Source organism: Accipiter gentilis, chromosome Z (assembly GCF_929443795.1).
Source record: "Accipiter gentilis chromosome Z, bAccGen1.1, whole genome shotgun sequence".
NCBI lineage: Eukaryota > Metazoa > Chordata > Aves > Accipitriformes > Accipitridae > Astur > Astur gentilis.
The window spans coordinates 86,512,877-86,534,576 of record NC_064919.1 but is presented as its reverse complement, the minus strand read 5'-3'; the positions used below and the strand labels follow the sequence as shown (position 1 = coordinate 86,534,576).

At 41.8% G+C, this 21,700-nt stretch overlaps 1 protein-coding gene across 4 annotated transcripts in view; it reads left to right on the top strand.

Annotated features, from left to right (window-relative positions):
- The window catches only part of MYO5B (myosin VB), a 152,594-nt gene extending 131,871 nt beyond the window's left edge, over window positions 1-20,723 (top strand). For 2 of the 4 annotated variants that reach the window (XM_049794235.1, XM_049794233.1), the window contains exons 30-40: window positions 1,974-2,051; window positions 5,007-5,205; window positions 6,044-6,137; window positions 7,344-7,487; window positions 8,593-8,744; window positions 9,089-9,178; window positions 11,380-11,530; window positions 12,702-12,987; window positions 14,135-14,309; window positions 15,232-15,312; window positions 16,077-20,723. In XM_049794235.1, coding sequence (XP_049650192.1) covers window positions 1,974-2,051; window positions 5,007-5,205; window positions 6,044-6,137; window positions 7,344-7,487; window positions 8,593-8,744; window positions 9,089-9,178; window positions 11,380-11,530; window positions 12,702-12,987; window positions 14,135-14,309; window positions 15,232-15,312; window positions 16,077-16,229 — 1,603 coding nt within the window. In that variant the 3' untranslated portion in view covers window positions 16,230-20,723. The remainder of the gene's footprint in view (window positions 1-1,973; window positions 2,052-5,006; window positions 5,206-6,043; window positions 6,138-7,343; window positions 7,488-8,592; window positions 8,745-9,088; window positions 9,179-11,379; window positions 11,531-12,701; window positions 12,988-14,134; window positions 14,310-15,231; window positions 15,313-16,076) is intronic. The other 2 variants (XM_049794237.1, XM_049794236.1) reach the window with 1 other exon arrangement.
- The last annotated feature ends 977 nt before the right edge of the window (window positions 20,724-21,700 follow it).

Below are 21,700 nucleotides of genomic sequence, written 5' to 3'. Positions count from 1 at the left end.
ATGATGAAAAAAGGAAGGAAAGCTGTTTTTCAAATGAAGTTATCCAGGAAAATGCATCTCTTAAAATGCTGCTGATCGTGTGAAATTTCCCAGGTTACTGACGTGTAATAAACAGTGAGGATCCTTCCTGGTTTTGGGGTTTTTTTTCTTGGTTTTCAGTGCCTAAGTACATGTTCTGTTGAGATTATCTGAACAAAAAAACCCACCTTACTAAGAAATTTACCCAAATCAGACCAAGAAATCTCCCTGTATCTGTCAGCCTACAGGCCCTTTTGGAAACCTGCCATGTATGGGGTAAAAACAAGGTTTTAATTTAAATTCATACATATGGCTTTAACAGATGAATTTGCCAAATGTTAATGCCTGAACCGTTTTGCTACTTTTGAGAAATGCCGTGCTCGTACACCAGGATGGAAGGGATGTATCAGTTGTCGGCAGTGGTGAGACACTTCTCGAGTCCTTTTGTGGTAGTGCTGCACCGCCACAGTTCTCACTGCTTTCCTCGTGTGAAAATTTGCTATAGAAAACTTGTACTTTTCCCTTTAAATATGCAGCACTTTCCTTGCCAGGGAATGGCATCTGCTGCACCTCTTTTCAAAATACAAGATGCATGTTGGCTTGGTTCTTTTTTATTCTGAAAGATTAATAGTATGCTAAGCAGGTTTTGTTGTTGTTTTTATTATTATTTCCAAAAAAGAAAAACTGTTTTCTAACTCACATCAAAGCCAAGTAAAATCTTGCTGTAGCAATTGTTCCTGGTCAGGTTGACCAGCTCCCATCACTCATTTGTAATGTGTTCAACACCTCATTAAGGAAGATAAATTAGTTTCCTCCCTTTTATAACTTTAAAAAACAAACAAACAAACAAAAAACCAAACCCAAACCACCTGTTAAAAGGAAACTTTTAATGTTAAAGTGAGATGAGACTTTTCTGGGCATTCTACTGCCTGGATGGGTACGGAGAAGATTGGATCTCCTATGGGTGCTAGGAAACAAACATCCAAGGGGTGTTTGGACTGAAGGTTGCTCCAAGGAAGGGCTGATGTGTTTGACTTGATGATTGAGGGGACCCCCCGACTGAAGTAGAAGGAAGAGAATTTATTTTACACCAGTGGAAACTGCTGCAGAAGGAAGGAAATGGAGAAACTTGTCTTAAAAATATCTTATTAGTGAGATGTGCCAGAGCGCAGAAGGTCTGGAAGGGGTGTGAGCTGTTCAAGCTGTCAGGATGCAAAGAACAGTGGGATCAGGTTATGTTTGCACTGTGGGTTGGAAGTGCATATGGGCTGTTCCAGCTCAAAAATAGTTAATTTTTTTTTTTTTTTTTTTGTGGGGGGGAAGCAAGGAAGCCTGTTGGGAGCTGCTAAGAATCACTCTGCTTTTCATTTTACCCCATCTGTGTTTGGACAGCTCTTCCTTACCCCTTGTGCTGACTTCTCTCTCATTTATCTCTCATGGTCCTTGTTTTTCCTCCCTGGTTTTTTAGCGTAAGGTTTTAATGAGGATTTGAGCTAGCTGATGTGGTGCGGGCTTGCCAGCTTTTTCCTTGCAATTAAATGGGAAACAGTTTAGTCTTACAGAAATGAAAACTCAGGCTCTGATCTCCAGGAGTTGGGCTTTTTGGTAAAAACAATAACATCTCAGGAGTGATTATAACTTGCTAGGAGGTTGGACTGGGTGATCTGTGATGATCCCTTCTGACCTGAATGATTTTGGGTTCCTGTGTTGGCCACGGTGGGTTGGGGAGGATGTGTTTCACGGCTGGGGAGGGAGGAGAAGCTCCACTAGCAGCCCTGGGTGTCGTAGGAGGCACAACCAAGACACGGTGGAAAAGGAAATACAATGTAATGAAAGCGTGCTTTAAAAAAATAAAATTAAATTAATGAGGGTTCGGCACCTTTCCCCCTTCTATTGCAATTGACCTTTTGTCTTTCTCTGTCCTCTTGTTTCCTTTTTCTGTCCTTTATTTCTAGCAAGACTGAGGACTGGGGGTATCTCAATGAAGATGGAGAGCTCGGCTTGGCTTATCAAGGTTTAAAGCAAGTTGCCAGGTCAAATGCTTTGCTTTTCTCCACTGCTGCTTCTCCCCTCTCTCCCTTTTGCTTGCCCTTTTGTTTCTTTCTCTTCCTCTGCTGTTGTCCTCTATAGGACCCATTGTCCTCTCTGGGAGCAACCAGAGGTAGAATATCCAAACTGGAGGAATTGAGACCCTCCTTTAATTTTCAGAGGAGTCGTTGCGATTCTAATTGGGCATTGCTGATGGTGGTTGTTGTCGCTAATGCCTGAGCTGTGATTCAGTAAGAATTATGTTACATTAACGGGAAATTGTGTGATAAAGGTGTTGGGAAGCTGTAATCTCCAGGAAGCCAAAACAAACAAACAAAAACATTTTAGATATTATTTTTTTTTTCCCCTAATTGCACTAAGATAGTGTTTTCTCCCAGTCCTTGACATGTCAGAAGTGGAGTCCCTGTGCTTGTATTGCAACCCTGTCTGCTTTGCATGCTACTGGGGATTGTGCGCTCCCATCCACACATTGCCTATAGGTACAAGGAGGAAGGTGGGTTGTGGACACCCAGTGCTATCCTGCCACAGCTCTCCCTGTGTCCTGCTCTGATCGGCAAATATCTCAGCGGGACACACCAGGGCTGTACCTGCAACCTCCATATCTCCTGGAGATGCTGGTGAATCTGTAATGATCTCTCATCTCCAAGCTGATGAACGTTTAGAAACACAAATGGAGATTAAAGCAAGGCAGAAGGACTCCTGGATTCTTCTCCCGGTGCAAGGTGGTGCTTGGAAAAGCTGATAATTAAATGTTAATCAGTCTGTGCTCTCCTGCAGGGTGGTTATGAGGCTCCAATATATATATGATTTTTAAAACAAGATGAAATGAGCTGATTAAGGACATTATAGAGAGGAAAAATTAAAATAAACTTTTGTATCAAGTAGTCTAAAGCAGTCACATCTAGAGGGATCAGAGTAAAACCAGACAATAACAGGGATGATTAATTTGTTTTTCAAAGCAATGTAGGAACCCAAGTTTGTAGAAGGAGCGTGTTTTTCTGAGGGCGGCTCACGGTTAATCCGAACCCACGTGAAGAAATAAAATGAAAATTAAGTACTTAATACTTATTTCGTGGTGGGCCTGTATTTTCCAAGCCTATTAAGAATATAACTCCTGACAACATGATTATGAGGCTGAGTGTATTATTGGCCACGTTTCTATAGCTGGAAAATATCCTCTTCTTACTTTTGCTAGAAAATGGGAGTAGAGATTGGGTTATTTAGATCTTGTAAAAACGACAACAAAAAACCAAACTGGGAAACGATTAATGCTTTTCATCCAGAAATCTTCCACAGAAAGCATGCGTTCTTTTATACAAGCCTTAAAAAACCAAACCACAAAACAACAAAAAACCCCTTCCTGCTTAACAGTTCACAGGTGTGAATGTCCACAAATTTCCCAGTGGACCCAACAGAGTTGTAGCTTTTTTCCCCACTGGCACAGCTCCATGTCTGTGCATGTCCTGGGTAAATGCTAAGCTATTGACACCAGTATCTTCCTCGTCTTTGAGGATTGCTGTTTGGATCCGATGCCAGAGGAGATGAAGCCCCTGAGCCCGGTGTGTGGCTGTCCGTAGCTCTGCCCAGAAGAGCACATCCACGAGTTACAGCTCAGGACATGGGCTTGGACATCCCTCTGGGTCATTCCTCCTCTTTGCCCCCATCACCCTGTGTAGTCTGGGACTAATACTTTGCAGTTTGTGGCTTGATATCCTTTTCTCGGAGTCCTCATCCCTTCTGGAGTCACTTATTTCAGGCTTCTGGAGAGAGCTGGTGGGCTAACGAGATTTCCATTTAGCAGAGGGTAGGGAATACCCTTAAAAAAATCAGTTATTGTGTCGCTTGCGAGGTTTGTCAACATCCCCATGAGCATGGGTGTGTGCAGGAGAGGAAGTTAACATCTCGGTCATGAATCATTCTTCCACTGGATTAATGAAGGCATTCTAGTTTTAGCAAATAGCCGGCTAATGGACTAAATAAATGTCTTGCCCTTTAGCTCAGCATTTCCCCTCACCCCAGGGTTGTCCTTGTGCACAGGGCTCAGGGCAGGGCTGGAAGGAGACCTGCTGTAGGGAATGGGGGTAGGAGACGGTGGCAGGACAAATCACTGGAGAAAAAGTTGGATACCCACCGAAAAGTGGGAGAAGGGCTGGTTTGGGTGACTTCTGTCAGCTGTGTATCATGGTGTTAGTATTTCTATGTTGTGGAGTACAAGGAAGTAAGTCTTTTTGCCCCTGCTTAAGAGTCCTGATGAAGTCAGGAGTGATGATGAATGCTGAGAGCAGGAACTGATCACGGTGACAGAGAATTTGCCTTCTGCATAGTTTTCTGCAGGTAGTTTATGAATTAAAATTGAGATATATCTGAATATACTTCTTCTTAAGCAAAGATAAATAGCAGCTCTACAAACAGCTAGAAGGAATGAAGCGTTTCAGCTTCTTTCTGCCTTGAAATTCCCAGCAGTAGCAAAGCTGTGGTAGTCCAGCCAAATGGAGTCATTTGCAACACAGTTCAGTTTTCAAGAGTAAGAACTGATGTTTGAAAGCGGGTGAGCGCAAGAACAAATGCCCTTCAAGCTGAGCTTTTGAAAAAAAACCTGCAGGTGTTGATCTGCACTGCTTTCGTGCCATGCATTTGCTTTTTGCCAATGGGAAGAGTAAATTTTGTGATACAGTTACAGAAAAAAGGGAGCTCTTGGATTTTTTTGTTCCCTTTTATTTTTTTTAAAAAAACAACCAACCTTTTGATCTCATGTCTCTAATTTCAAAAGTATTTAATCTGTAGTACAGCAAATGACAGACTAATATGGCAATAATAGCTATAAGCAGGCCTTTGCATGTGTCAGTTTTGTAGGGAGGTTGACTGGGAACATCTCCCAAGCTCGCTGACGTTGAAGGATCTAAACTCAAATGGTGATTATGATGTGGTCCTTTTCTCAGGTTGCTGGAAGCACAACTCCAGGATCAGAGGAGAGAGCATGAGGATGAGGTAGAAGCTCTGAAAAACCAGGTGGATGCAATGAAAGAAGAGCTGGAGAAACAGCAGCAGGCTTTCCTGCAGACCCTGCAGCTGTCTCCGGAGGCCCAGGTGGAGTTTGGACTTCAGCAAGAAATTACCCGTCTCACCAATGAAAATCTGGTAAGAAGCTGTACTGAAAACACAGCCTAAGGAAGAGGGGAAAAGAAACGGGTTGAGAGAAAAGAGATAGGAAATGGGGAGGGGAGGGGAAGGCATGGGGTCTCTTCCACCTAAACTCTCTGCAGGATCCTTCAGCATCTTCTACTGGTGCATTTGAGAGTGTTGCTACTTGGCTTTGAGCTGTTGTTCAGTGGCTAGGACTCTTGTGACTTCCTTGGTACTTTTTTTTTTTTTAAGCCTGCTTACTTTGTGGCTCTGCCTACCAAATGACATTGCTGAAGTCGCTGGGGACCCCATCCTCTTTAATTATGTACAAAGACAACACAATCCTTTCTTCTTATTTGCCTTTATCTGGGACGTGGGGGGCAGTTGCCACTCTGAAGAGTTATCCTGGCTGATCATAAATTTTCCTTTTCTCACCTCCTCTATCTATGTGCAAAGTGAATGTGGGGTGAATATTGGCCCCTCCTAAATTCAGGTGAGGGCTTTTTTGCCTTTCTCAACAACTCTAGTATCTAAATAGTGTTGGAACCATTTAAATATGATTAACAGCCAGGAGTAAAAATGCTTCTGGGGGTGTGTTGTGAGTATTGCCTCCTGTGTAGGCTACTTCTAGAAAAAGCAGGCACGCAACATCCACAGTCTTTGCAGTGTAGGTAAGGGTCTCGCTGAGCAATCCAGAAATAACACGGCTGCTCTTCTACCAGGATGCTCGCACCGTGCAGTAGTGGTGCATAGACCAGGCTGCCAAGTGATTCCAGCCTCAGACTCGGCCGAAATGAGTTGTTCTTGGGTTTAAATTTTTTTTTTTAAACCCAATGCATCTTCTGTTTTTCAGGATCTTAAAGAATTGCTAGAGAAGTTAGAAAAGAATGAAAAGAAGCTGAAGAAGCAGCTGAAGATTTACATGAAGAAAGTCCAGGATTTTGAAGGTGACTTGGCTGTTGGTAGACATTGGGGTGGGGAACAACACTCTGGTTTCCCTTCTTTGGCCAGCCTTGGAGAGCTGCAGGTTTTTCTCTTTTTCTTTCTATTAAAGTAAGATTTTGCTCGTTCTGGGCACTGAACTAGCAGCAAGCTCATCATTGGCATGACAGCAGGGAACTGAGAGTCCAAATGAAGGTCCTGGGTCATCCTTAGGCTGTCTTTGAGCAAGTACAGCTATGCTGCTGTAGCTTTAGCTTGTTAATGTGGTTGAACGTGGCAAATTTGGAAGAGTGTCCGCAAAGTGATGGAGGGCAAGTGCTTGTTAGAGGTGTTGGTCTGACGCTTGGTATACCAGGGTCAGGGGGTATTTAAAGAACCCTTTTTGCTTTCATTGCTGTCAGTGCAGTGACTCAAGCAGAGATATAGAGAGGAGACCAGTGGCTAGCAGGCAACTGCTCTGATCAGGCAATTTTGAGGCGGAATTAAGACCCCTTAGGATTAAAATATATATGTGTATTCTACTTGATCAGAAAACACCACAAATATGACATCTGTGTTGTATGGAAGGAGCTTCCCATTCTCTGGAGGTGCCATGATAAATCACATAACCTTGTTCTCATGAGCTAATTTCTGAAAACGAGGCATTAAGTGAAATTAAGCTGAATAACTGGAGGGTTTCCATGGCTAGCAAGGCTGGTCTCTGTCAGTGTAATTTGCATGCAGCAGGCTGCTGTTTACTGCAGTACTTGCACACTGGTCTCTCCTGTTTTATTAAACTTTTATAGAAGCACAACGCTCAATGGTGTGCCAGTGTGGTTCTTAAGCTTTACAGCCAGGCAGAAGATGTGATGCTTAGGTGTTTTTTCATTGCCTGGCTATTTTTTTTTTCCCTTCTGTGAAAATGATACACTAAAAATCTTCCCGTAGGGTTACTGCCTTCTAGCTTCTGGCTCCTTGGAAAATGAAAAATGACTTCATCTTTTCCTCTTTAGGTCCAACTTTTGCACTTTCTTTCATTCGGAGTTAGTACTACTGCTGACTGGCAATTCAAGACCTGGTTCTTTATATTCTTCTAAGTCTGTTGAAGCTGATGACATTATTGGAAATTTAATATATAATGCTTTGACTTGGTCTCTGCTGTAAGGCCAATGGAGGACATGAATAGCTGTCAACCATCAGGTGCCACCTTTCATACTCTTTTCTCTTCACAGCATCACCAGTCACGGTACCGGCGGAGAGGAGGCAGCATGAGCGTAACATGCAAGTTGTCGTCCAGAGGAAGGAGAAAGATTTTCAGGGCATGCTGGAATATTATAAAGAAGATGAGCCACTCCTCATCCGAAACCTTGTTACAGGTGAGGAACTTGCTTTGCTCCTGCACCTGGCTCCTTCTTCTCTTGCCTGGGAGATCTCAAGATAGGCAAAAAGTCTTCTCAAATTAATTCCTTCTGGGGCTGCATGTTTGTGGTGATGGCAGTTTTGGTAGGTAAAGCGGTGCAGTACTAAGCAGGTAGACCAGCATGAGTGGAATCCTTAGGGACAGCAAAAAATGGAAAATGCAAAAAGGAGGCTGTAGTTTTTAGAGCAGGCAGTAACTTGCTGGGCTTCATACGATGTGGTAGTAGATGGGGAGGGGATAGCAAAGGCTAGACCATGGGGCTTTTGCACAGCAATGCAACAAAGGCAGTTTGGTTTATGAGATAATAACAGACTTGTGAGCTCTTTTACGCTGGAAGGTCTGATCAAAATTGTTGCAGCATCCCCTTATTCAATGCTGTTAAAGAAGTCATGCTTCCCTGGCTAAGTGTTAGTATTTACCATCACTCCCTAAGCCCAGCAGAGTCTAGTGAGGATCTAAGAAGTGTTCAAAGAGCAGTGCTACCCCATTGCTGTGGTCTTTGAAGTTCTCCTAATGGGACAGGCTCTTCTCTAGAGGCTGCAAATTCCCACAACTGCCATTAGGACTCAGTATCTTGAGGGCAAGAGTGATTTACTATGTCATGAATTTAGAGGGGGTGGTGGTTTATAACCTGTGAGAGGTATTCCTGAAAGCTTCAGGGAGCTTTTCTAAGATTATTTGTGTGCTATTCGGGTAGGCTTTTACATGGCAAAGATTTAGTGCTACCTGTGCATCCGTACGGTGTAATGGGATAGTGTCACAAACTTCAGCGCGGACAGTGCTGCCCTCCTGAGCCCTAGTGCTGCAGCTCTTCTGCTTTGGCTGGCTCCAGCAGGTCTATCTGTCCTGCAGTTGGACCTCTGGTTCTGTGTCTGTGCTGCAGGGAGGGATGCAAGTTGCAGAGCTGAAATCTCAGCTTCCCCAAGGCTGCGGGGAGAGGGGTTTGCCTGGGTACATCTCCAGCTTTGGTGTTCCTGGCTTCACCTGGCAGTTGGTGAATTTTAAGAGGATTTTTTTCGTTTAAAAAAAAAAAAAAAAAACCACCAACCCAAACCTTCTAGATCTCAAGCCCCAGGCAGTGTCTGCTACTGTTCCCTGCCTTCCTGCTTACATCCTCTACATGTGCATCAGACATGCGGATTACATCAACGATGACCAGAAAGTGCACTCCTTGCTCACCTCCACCATCAATGGGATTAAGAAGGTGCTGAAGGTAGGTGTCTGTTTTCTCTTGTCTTGGGGTTCAGGTGGTGTATGATGGTAATAACCATGTCAAAGTGTGTGATATTCAGCACTCGTAGTGATTTTCAAATCCACTCACTCTCCTAGCTTCCCTTTTTAGAAGAACAAGGAGAATTATGATCTTAGCAATAAAATTGCTTGCATTTACAGATTATAAAAACAAATGTTTGCAGGGAACAAATGGCTAATACTGCCCATCTGCAGAGAGACAGCTTCCTGAATTTAGGTGGGGAAACTCAAAATCACACTGTCTCTCTATGCCAGCATCCCCCACCGAAGAGGGGGGTCTCACATGTTTTAATTTTGCTCCTCCAGAAACACAACGATGATTTTCAGATGACATCGTTTTGGCTGGCCAATACGTGTCGCCTCCTGCACTGTTTAAAGCAGTACAGCGGAGATGCGGTAAGAAACTCATCGCTGATCTAGAGTGTGTTGGCATTCCTTCAGGAACGGTTGGTCTTCAGGTCTCCTGGGTCTAGTGGCTTCCCTCTGGCTATGACATGGGCTCATCTCTGACTTTCCTTGCTTGTTAATTGGATATAACATTTGGCAGCTTCTAGAGTCATGGAATAGTTTGGGTTGGAAGGAATCTTTGAAGGTCATCTCGTCCAGGCCCCCTGCCATGAGCAGGGACATCTTCCACTAGATCATTCCTGACCTGGAATGTTCCCAGGGATGGGGCATCTACCACCTTTCTGGGCAACCTGCGCCAGTGCCTCACCACCCTCATCGTAAAATATTTCTTCCTTATATCTCATCTGAACTAGACCCGAGGTTCATGGGGCATTGCAGCAAGACAGGACATTTGAGAGCTGAAACCAGGACACAACACAACAGAATATTTTGAATTTCATAGCCAACCATGCGCTTTGATTTGTCTGAACAGGGGCTTTCTTTCTGGAAGGCTGTTCCCCTGGTTTTAGTAGGTCCCACAATTTTTCACTAAGCAAGATTTTCAGAGGAAAACTGTTCCAAATGTTGCAGTTTTATTCTGCACATTTCTACTGATTTTTTTTTTTTCCTGTTCTGTTCAACTAGTTCAAAATAACCACACTTGGAGACAACAAAAATTCATAATTATAATGTAAGATTTGGGAAGGAAATCCTCTCATTTCTTGCCACCTCAGTAATGTTTCATAAGTTAAAATAAGTTTTATTTTAGCCAATCTCTTCTGACAAAGTCAGATTATCACAGTCCTCTTAGTACATTACATGCTGCCATCCTTATAGCCATGTGTTCTGGGTATTAAAAGTTTCAACAGAGCCAAAGTATATCGTTTCTCATTTAGTCTTGATTTGTGTTAGATATATTGAGTAGTCAAGCTTTAAGAATAAAGAAAAAAATTTTCATGGAATCAAATAAACTATTTGGATCATTCACAAGATAATGACTGGTGTGTGAAATCTTGGTGCTGGACTTTCAAGATTTAAATCGAAAAGAAAAATAGTTTAGATCATACTTACTAATAGTTATGCTCCTGTTTGCCCTCTTCTGCCTGGATAACAATGTTACATTTAAAGAAAATCCTCCCTAGAAAACCAGCAGGGTAAAAAAAACCCCGACAAACCCAAACTTAAATTTCACATCCTTTGCTTTGATTTACTGTGTTAAATGAACCAGTTATTTGCAAATTCAGTTGATAATTTGGTGCAAAAAACAGAAGGGAAAAATTGTTCTGAGCAGTTGCCAAAATACTGTTATCTTTAGCTTGAAATCCAAGCTATTTTTAAGAAAATGGGTTTAAAAGAAAATCCCAAACTAAATGCAATTTTGCAGCGCAAGGAGCACAACAGTTTTTCATTGGTCGGGAAAATGGAGAAATTCTGAAGTCAGCTCAAATTGTACATGTTGTATTTTTAACCTTTGCTAGTCAGCAAACAACAAAAGAAGTTGTTGCATAGTTCTCATTTTGACACCAAATTGATAAGACCGTGTGAACAGGCAATTAAATTAATTAATGTGTTAATTAGAAAATTAAGTTAGATCATATTTGCTTCTGCCAGCAAAACTGACGTTAATGTCTGAGCCCAGAACTCAGGGCTACAGCATCTATTTGCAGGATCTGAGATCAGCTGCTTCTCCATCAAAAGGCAGGGAATAAATTCAGTTACTTGGAGAGATTTCTGAACTTCACATCAGCTTAAAATGTTGTCAAAGCATATAGCATGTGTGGGGTTTTTTTTCCCTAAAATATTAATCTCAAGATGTGTGGTTTCCCATAAATAATTGCGACTCACAGGGATAAACAAATCGCTAAAAAAAGTTGCTCAGGGACTGAAATGTCTTTCTCTAGTTCATATATGTTGCAGTTAATACAGATGTTGCTCCTTGCTAAAGTTAAAATGAAAAACTTATCGCTTAATGATGCTTTTCTTCAAAAAGCAGCCCTCTAGTAATAATTTATGAACAAATGGCTAAGTAAATCAAAGTAAATCAAAGGTGATATATGAGTCTTGATCTTTTCTATAATAGACTAAGAATGTACTTTGGTAACATATCTGGATATCTTGTATTCTAAGGTGTTTTTTTTAATGCAGTGATTTTACTGGACTATAAATAGGTGGAATAATGAAACCAGGTATCTTAATTTCCTTCTGTTCAGGGTTTCATGACACAAAACACACCTAAGCAGAACGAGCACTGTCTGAAGAACTTTGACCTGACCGAATACCGGCAGGTGCTGAGCCACCTCTCTATCCAGATTTATCAGCAGCTCATCAAGATAGCAGAGGGTATACTCCAACCCATGATCGGTAAGTTCACCGCACATTAGCTTTTAGGAGCGTTTTTTTTTCTTTTCAGGAATTATCTACTCTGAGTGTTTTTCAGACCTTTGTGTGGTGCTAGCATGACTTGTCTCCAAAGGAAAAGCCTGTAGTTGACAAAGAGGCATATGTTACAAAAAGAGTCTTGGTTTGGAGCAGGTCCTCTTGTTAGCAGTGACTTGGAGTTAGGGAGACAGACCTGGATGAGTTTTTTTATTTTCCCCCATGATAGAAACTAATAGGCATGAGTGGTTTTTTCCCCCATGATAGAAGATACCTCCTTCTTTTCTGCTGGGGAGGTAGTGACAGAGGTGAGGTGGTGCTGGTGGGTCCATAGCAACAGCATTCCCCTCCAGACCAGGTTCGTGGTTAAGCTTTTTACGGGTGGAAATGTGCGTTATGAGGGAGGAGGAGAACTGGGAAGAAGAAAAAGAAACTAATGAAGACCTTGTTTTGCAAGGGTGAGTCAGTATGAGAAGAGTTGCCTCCTCAGCTAAAGCTGTCCTCCTCCTTGCTAAGCTAATTGAGGGGCTGTTCTCAGTGCTTTATATTTTTCTAGCTGCTGGTGTTTTCCTTTGGCTCCCAGCCTGGACTCCTCTGTATCTGGGACTCTTTCTCTTTGCCCTCCAAATGTCATTGCACAAATCCTGGCTGTATCTGACGGCATCGCTGCCTACCATCGCTGCATGTTCCTCCGGCTCCTTGCAGGAAGTTGTCCGTTCCTCTATCAGGCTGTTAGAATTTTATTACTTTTAATCTATCTTCATTTCTCTCAATACTTTGAGCCAATTAATCACTTTAACTGCAGAATTTAAGGCTCTCTGGTGGGTATAGAGGGAGAATTGATTACAGGTCAAAGGAGTAGCTGTTCCCTGTCTCTGCAGTGTGGTAAGTGATTTCTGTGTAGTAACACCAAGGAAAAAAAAGTGTAATCCTACAGATATTTTGTGTGCTTCAACAATTTCGTATTATCACAGTAAACTAGCAATTCATGGGCCTGTCCTGCTTTCAGAGCTCTCGGCATCCATCATGTTGCGTCACTGAGACTGCTGCATGTTTATGACTGCTCACAGAGGGGTTCTTACCTCTAGTGACCAGTAGGTGGATGCAGACTTTTTTTAGCTCTTCCCCCCCCCCCCCCCCCCCCCCCGTTTTTCAGTGTCTGCGGTGTTGGAAAATGAGAGTATCCAGGGGCTTTCTGGTGTCAAACCGATGGGCTACAGGAATCGCTCCTCCAGCATGGCAGATGGCGACAGCTCCTACAGCCTAGACGCAATCATTCGCCAGCTGAACACGTTCCACAGCATCATGTGTGACCAGGGTCTGGACCCAGAGATCGTGCAGCAGGTCTTCAAGCAGCTCTTCTACATGATCAACGCGGTTGCCCTGAACAACCTCCTGCTGAGGAAGGATGTCTGCTCGTGGAGCACGGGCATGCAGCTAAGGTGGGACGGGAGCTTGGGGCGGAGGTGTACCTGCTTAAGGAAGTTTTGTTAACTTCATAAGGTGGTGGAAAATAGGAAAATAAAATGCAACGGTGTAAGTAAGGGGAGAAACTGTTTGGATTCAGCAGGAGGCTGATGCAGTGGCAGTTAAAGCTAACCCCCAGTGAGTAGTGCCTGTGCAGTGCAGTTTGCTGTGCAGTTTGTGAATTAAATGTATGGTACAGTACTTATCTCTGGGGTGGCCTTTCCCCAGCTTTTCCTCACCCAGCCTGAGTGGGAAGGTTGTACAGCCCAAAGACTACACCAGGTGACGTTGGATGGATTGAACACTGGGATGGAGAAGTCTCCGTGGTTCTCTCCTGCTGCCGTGTCTGCTGGTTTTAATGTAGGAAGTGTTGTAGTGTCAAACGCTCCAGTTCTGCAGGTGGATCTTAAAGCCAAACCCCTGTTGCTGTGTGCAGTGCCTCTGGCCTCTCATGAGCTGCAGGCAAGTGGCAGCACGGATATCTGCTGGGCTGGGTTCGAGGGCGCGCGTGCCTCATCGCCGTCTTAGTATGGTGTTGTAATAAGGACTGAAATTTGAAATGACAGCTAGTGCGAACCTGCCAGAAAGGGCTCATGAATATTTATCAGCCCTGGCATAAATCTATCAACTTGCTTCTCGGTGTAAATGATTTAAACCTTGCTTTTGCTACCCTCTCCCCTTCCCACAGTGGATCCTTTGCATGCTCCCTTTGAGCCTGGGAGTGGGCACAGGCAAAGGCATTTTTTGTGTAGATAATTTTCAGAGGTACTTGGGTACCTTGCAGGATTTTGTTAGCATTTAAAAGCTTGTTAAAAGCTTAATTTTAATTGACTTTTGAAACTTGAACAAATCTGAATGGTGTAGAAAAGCACATCCCTTGTGCTGTTCAGCTGTTACATGGCTCATCTGTTTCTAAGGTACATAGAGTATAAGTTTTGCTTTGAGCTGTTGAGTATTAAGCTTTGGTCTGGTTGTCTCTTGCCATGTGTATCACAAATATGCATCACAAAAAGCCACACGTACCAGTGCTGCAACACACCTTGAGTCTCGTAGAGGATTTTTGAGATGCTACGTCTTATCTCTTGGCACTCAGCTCACATCTTGTCTTGGTTGCTTACCCAGGTTTAATATAAGCCAGCTGGAGGAATGGCTGCGTGGGAAGAATCTGCAGCAGAGTGGAGCAGCACAAACTTTGGAGCCCTTGATTCAAGCAGCACAGCTTCTGCAGCTGAAAAAGAAAACCTCGGAAGATGCTGAGGCCATCTGCTCCTTGTGCACATCGCTCACGACCCAGCAGGTAGAGAGCAGGGCAGAGACTTACACCAGAGGCTACTGATAATTAAAGGAGTGGGAAAGGGTGGTCAGTGTGCCATTCCCACCACGGGGACAACTTGTCCTTTTCAAAACTGATGTTAGGTACCTAACCCCTGTCAGAGACAGTCGCCACGGTGGCTCCTTTCTTACAGTGCCACTGATGGTGCTGGAGCTCCAGAAATCCACAAAGATGAAACCCAGCCCTGAGGAGTTCATGACATAAGTCAGACACTCGGGATTTTAAACCTACCTGTTGTCTTTTGCCAGGGCCTAATCTGGTTAGGTCTGCCGGATGCCCACCCAAGATTTGGAGTGGGAGGTTGAGAATTGCCCACCTAGGCTGGCTGCATCCGACCTTAAACTCCATTCAAAGAGGATATAAACTCATGTTTTTTGCTGCTGGATTGCCTGGCCTTCATTTGGTAATGCCGAAGGAAGGGAGAAGTGAGAGGTGTGAGCTGATCTCCAGTGGTTCTTGGAGATCCTTTCTCCTCTATCTCCATCTCCCTGTCTTGAATGTGTGTTCCTGAGAGAAGCCAAGGAAGGAGCAGGAGTGAGGGAGCATCGGGACAGGTGTTGTAGAGGTGACATCAGAAGTAATGGGAAGCGGTCACCCGTGTCACCATGTGCCAACCGAGTCGAGTCCCTGTATAAACCTGTTGTTCAAGTCTATTCCCAATTTACAAATGCTGCCATAAGAAGTGACTTCGAGAGGTCCATAGAAGCTTACCATACCTTAGAGCAGGCAAAGGAACACCAGGATGATACTTGTGCTACTTCTGCTTCTCAGTAGTGTCATGGAAGACTTATTATGGCTATATCAAGACAAACTGTTAGTAGTGCTTTGTATTCTGGAAAAGTTTAGCTTCTTTTAACTGCCTGTAATCCTATTTTGTTTTCAACAGATTGTAAAGATACTTAATCTCTACACTCCTGTGAATGAGTTTGAAGAACGCGTGACAGTAGCTTTCATACGAGACATACAGGTAAATCAAAGGGCTGTGAAGTGGAGGAGTTAGTACTAATGACATCTGTATTAAATCATTACTAACTCTGGCATTTTGTAGTAGGCATGCTGCTGCATGTTGTCCTGGATTTAGCGCGCTGCGTGTGCACATGCTTACTTGCAACGTACAGCTGCAGGGATAACCAGGCTGTTAATCACAAAGAGTGCCTAAGTTTCCAGCTCAGCTAATCCAATGCTCTTTAGCAGCAACGCAACGCAGAAGTAAGGTTGCAGGAGTCAGCGAAGCATCGGTGAAATGGAGTTATTTCTGAGATACAAGGCAGAGATTGGCAACTAAAGGAAAAATAAATAAAAGAAAACTGAACATCTTTTAATGCTCGCAAGGAGGAGGGAGGAAAAGGAAACAAATGCATTCAACTACTCTTAGAATATGTCTCCATTGCTGAGTGGTTGAATCAAAAGTGGTCTGCTGGTATCACGGAGCGCTGCTCTTGCTGTGTGAGGGCGTCATGTTGTTTCCAAGTCCCGTGTCTTGCTTCGTGGTCATGTAGAAAACATAGCCAGGTTCTTCTGAAGCAGTGTTTCCTACGGTCTATGTGGAAGTTGCTGTAAATATTTGCTCAGAGGATGGCTGCTGCAATAGGGAACAAAATAGTTCTCTCTGTTTTTTTGCAATATTGCTAAAATTGTGTACATTCTCAAATTTTTTATGTTAAACATGGCAAATGCAAAGAAACAGCAAAAACTGATACTAAATTTGTTTTCTTCTCCCACAACTCATAGATGCACTTGCAAGAGCGAAATGACCCTCCGCAGCTGCTGTTAGACTTCAAGCACATGTTCCCAGTTTTGTTCCCCTTCAACCCATCTTCCATAACCATGGACTCTATTCATCTCCCTGCTTCTCTCAACTTGGAATTTCTCCATAAAGTCTGAAGAAAGTACAAATAAGCCCACCTCTCCTACCCAGAGACCTCCAGCAAAGAAAGAAAAATCACAAAAGGAATTTAAGGAGCTCTTTAAATATGGACCAAACAGGTTTATGGAAGAACCAATACACAGTAATAAATGGATGCTAAACTGTACAGTAAAAAAGAGACTGATCTGTATGTGATTTTTTTTTTTTTGGTAATTTGCAGCTCAGAATAAGGATACTTGAAATGTAGATTTATTTTTTACTGTTTGATTTTATGTTGACATAGTTCAAAGCCCATAATCATCTCCAAAAGCCACTAACAAAAAAGAATGGTGAGTGGGAGGCAACTTACTTGAACCTTCATAGGTGTCTATGAAGAAATGACAGTTAAATCAAAAACAAAATCCGAGACACTTACGCTGCCTTGAAGGACGTGTAATTTGTCTAATAGTTAGGTGGTTTTGTATGTGTTAATACTGGGACATGCAATTCTGCCTCCTGTTCTTGGTAGTAACTGTATTGCGATAGCGAGTTGAGAAAGTAAATTGCAGAAGGTGCAAGTACCTATTTATCACGCCGGTTAAGGTAAAGGGCTTGGACGCTGCTTGTTTCCACTGACGTGGAATTTGTCACAAATTCTATGTTTGAGAGGATGCTGCTTGTTTCCACTGACGTGGAATTTGTCACAAATTCTATGTTTGAGACATGCTGTTGCTCCTCCTAACTACATCCAGTGCATCTGCTTCTTGGGAATGCAAACAAATTGGCGGTTTGGACTTTCTTCCATTACCAAGTTTACATTAGTGACTTGCAAAGGTTTTGTCCTAGTGAAATAATCTCGAGACAAGGGACTGCCTTAGGCCTCCTGCTTCTAGTATAGACGAGCATCATCCTGATCCATAGTGTTGGCTCTCCCTGTGCTTTTAAAAGCCAAAAACTTTCATCTGGTGGCTACTGAGATTCTTAGACCTCTTACATGGCCTGTATCAGAATCTCATGCATAAGTAAGACATGCTAGTGCAGCCCAGTTTAATATTTGGATACCCAGTCCTACTTAGGTTCAGTGGGTTAGTCCTAGGCATAGCAGTCCACGGAAAAACTCTGTTCAGTTCAATAGCCATCCAAAATGTTAACCAGTCATGCAAATGCAGGGTTTAGATAAATGAAGAATACTTAAAGAAAAAAAAGTGTTTTAAAACAAAAGGGAATGGATAAGCAATGAAATGTTTTAACACAAAAAAATTTTAAGATAGTGTGTTAGTAACGTAAGCCATTTCTTTAAGAGAGAACACAAACTCTTTGTCTACAACAAGCTTAAAGGAATAATTGCAATCAATTCAAATTCTGTTAGGATTTTTTTTTAAGCTAACTTATAAATTAAAACAAACCAATCCTCTGACCTCACCAGGTAGCCATCGAAAGGGGCCAGCCACTCACAAAAGCAGCCGTTGATTTTTCTCGGTACTTACCACGACACGTTGACTTGTCGGTTACTGCGGAGAGCCACCCTCCTTGCTGAGAAGGGGGAAAGGTGGGTTCCCGAGGCTGAGTGATTTTGTACAAAGACCCTGATGGTGATGCTTCTGCCGTGGCTCAGCGTGCCGAAATGCCATGAAGGTGTCTGGCAGCAGCGAAAGCCCCGCTCATCTTAGCGCTGGAAGCATTTTGCCCTTTCCGCTTCCATAGTGGTCTCGTCTAAGGAGATCTTAACTTACCTGCTTTTGTGGTTGCCGTTCCTGAAGTCTCAGCAATTGCGCGGTGATTAAGAGCTTTCAGAAAAACCTCTCTGCATCTGACTACTATGAGTTGGTGTAAATCATATCCAAACAGCACATTTATGACCAGGTACCCTGTCTGCTCAGAGGATTAAAATAGAATGTGAAGTCTCTTAAAGATAGACTACATCCCACCATGCTCCAGTCACCTTTTTAGGTAAGGAGTGTGTTTTGATTTAAACATCGTGTATATAATCTATGTATATACAAACTGTAATAGTCCTGTATGTACTATATATGTATATTACTATCCAGAAAGCACATTTTTAAAGAAAAAGTTGAGTGCTGTGAAGAATTATTTCAAATGGACTATGGTTTAGTACAGCTGTTACCAGTGAAGGACAGACTTAAGGCCATTTCCTAGGGAGAAGTTATCTTTTCCCCTAACCGTCACCCAACTAACGATAGAAGAAAATGTATTGCTTGTATTGTACCAGCACTACCTCCAAACGACAGTCCTTGAGCACTTGCATCTACTACGTATATTCAGTAGTGCCTTCATCTCCCCTTCATATACACTAAGGATAACGCCACCATTTTGCTGTCTGTGCCCAGCGAGCCCATGCTCTTCTGCCACTTGCTCAGCTATGATATTTTTATTTATCGTACCTACCTCTTTTCACGTTTGCAAATGAATGTTTTTGCAATGCTCTGTATTTAATTTTTTTAATGGTAGCTTATCCCTTTTTTCCACACTATAGTAGTCATCACAGTTTAAAAATAAAAATAATTCAAAGCAGAATTCAGTCTTTGTGTAGGGTGGTTTTAACATAGTGCCATTTCTCGGAATTCATCTTAGGCCAGCAGTTTCCTCTCAGGCTCTTCAGGTCTCTACCTCTCTCTGATGTAAATTATTCCGAGTATGATTCCCAACAGATTGATTAAACCAATGGTTGTCATTCAGACTAAATGACAGGTTGCTGCAGAATCCTCTTCTGCAACGATTTTGTTACTGATCGCAATTACAAAATGTGGTTAATGGCCTTTTAGGCGATAATGGTCTTTCGCTGGCATTTTCAGGATCATGATTTATATGTACAACAAAGAGACTTTCTTAAAAACTCTTGGTATGTATAGATGGGAACTAGGATTTAATGTCTTGATCTGTGACAATGTAGTTTATCCATTAAAATCCATCTGGAAGAGGACTCTGAAATATACTTAATATATCTTTTCTGTTAGCGATTTTTTTGAATTTGTTTTTAAATGTTAATTTTGTTAAATTACTATGCTCAAGCATGCCTGCCTTTCCTCAGATTGGCACTTCTTTATTTAATTTAGCACAAAGCCTGGCTTTGAGAAAGCTGGCTGTTTCCCAGTTCTGTCTTTATTTTTAAATATTGATTATTAAGTTGAGCGTTTTCCCACTGTGTGCCTTTAGCTGTTACTAAGGTAACTGACTTCTCAACCGCTGTTTCTCTGAAACAAGCATTAAAATGTGGGAATACTGTTATTGTTCTGTCATAAAAAGTTGTCTGTGGATGTATAAGTGCTTACAAAATTTCACTCTGAGGAGGTCTGCAAAAACACTTTCAAGTTCCTAGGAAAAAAAAAAACCCAAACCTGACCCATGCTGATTTTTGCATGTATAATGTATCTCAGAAAAGCACTACTGGGAATCAAAAAAACCCAAACAAAACAAACACCACTGCTATGAAATGAACACTTCAAACTGAAGTTCAGGCACGTGCTGTCTGACCTATGAAAAGCATCCAGAACAATGTACACGCTTCATTTTCACCAAAAACTTGCTTTGATTTTTTTTTTCCTTCTTTTTTTTTCTTTCATTGGCATTTTGTAGCTAAGGTTGCTTATCTTTTGGCTGGTAAAGCTGTTGTAGTTGTTGACTGTAGAAAAGAACATTAGACCTCAAACTGAATTATGCAGTCCTACATTATAAACATTTTTTGCTCATGCGATTTACTTCCCTGTATCTAAAAGGACTTCTTTGTATGAATGAAACAGTAGCAAAATGTGGGCATGTTTCAGAGTTTAAGCCTAGTGGCTACCTTTCCTGATACTGCAACTTAAACACTGAAATCACACCACCACCTGAAGTCTTTGCAAGATATGACCCTCTATTTGTGTGATTTGCAAAAGATATAAGTGAAAAAGATGCACTTGAAACAACAGGTTGTCTTCCTCATTTTCAATAGTAAATGAACAAAACTGTGCAGACTTATTCTTTCAGACCATATTTAACTGAAAAATTAGTATTTTGCCATTGCATATAAATATAATCTAATTAAAATGAATTGCATGAACTGCCATGAGCCTTTTTCCTCCAACTTTATTGATTCACATATATATTACAGTCATAAATTGATTATTTTTTTCCTGAAAGAAGTTCTAGTAATGTAGATGTTAAGTAAAACAATCCAGAGGACATATTCCCCAATGAGTATACAAATTATTTCAAAATGTAAATGCCAGTGGACAAAGACTTTTGAATTAAGTTGAAATTAGAAGAAAACAAATTATCAAAAAATGTGCTACTACAGTGCAATGTCTGGTTTTGTTTGTTTGTTTGGGGGGGTTGTGAAGTCTCATTACCTTAACGGGCAGAAGGTATAGCTGCTCTCAGAGGAGTTGAATGATATACAGGAGTGAATACTGTAGATGAAATACTACTGCTTATAAAATATTTTTCCATTTTGAACAATCTGTAAACTACACCTTTGTTTATAGGAAAATGCTTGTAATAGTCACTGTAATATTCAGCTGTGGATAAAAAAAATTTGTGAAATAAACACTTTTGAAGAAACTGGGACTTTTGGTCAAAAATGGGAATGTAAAAAATACACCTTTCGATATTTATATATTGGAAACATTTCTATTTTAAAATTACAAAGTACTTTACAAACACAAATGAACAGTCTCGAAGCTTTTACTTAAGAAGTTGAAAGGTTTAGAAGATATAATATAATTTCAGAGGTGCTGAAATACCGTGAGGTAATTAAAAACCAATTGAGCGTGGAATCATGGCCTTGAAGGCACTTGTAAATGAATGGAGAAGACGGGATGCAGTGCCAGCCCCTGTGCTTGTGTTTAAATAAGATAATTTGATGGCAGAGAGAGGAAACGTAGTAAAACCCTCTGCTTTTTTTTCTTAAAGTTGCATATTGGTGGATGTTTACTGATCTCTAGACTTATGAAACCATTGGAAATGATACTGAAAAGCCGGTCGAAGAAACTCTCTAAGACTTGTTTTGGAGTTTTAGAAAGCAGGCATTCTTTATTGCAGTACTGGATGCACGGGGGATAGTTCCACCTAGAGTGCATACCACAGCTTTAGCACAAACAGGTTATATAGAATAACTAATTGCATATTAATCAGATTAGTATACATATACATAAAAATGATTGTAACTGATTATCATAGTACTTCCTACATCCGATCGTGCACAATGACGGATCTGAGTTGAAGGGCTGCTTTTGTGACCACCGACCCATTGAAGTTCTTGCTGGCTCTCCTTGAAGTCTTTATTCTTGTCCTTGTTCTTTGATCTTGAAGCTTAACGCAGTTTCAATCACATGTGGTCAGTTTCAGCATTGTTCTCATCTAGTGTACAGGAACATCTAGTCGTAAGAGCAGAGAACTGCAAAACTTATGAGTAACTACCTCTGCTAGTTAATTGCTTGGCTATACTTTTGTCTAGTGTTTCAATCATAGTGTTAGTATAAGATTTACCAGATCTCACTTCTACAGTCACCTA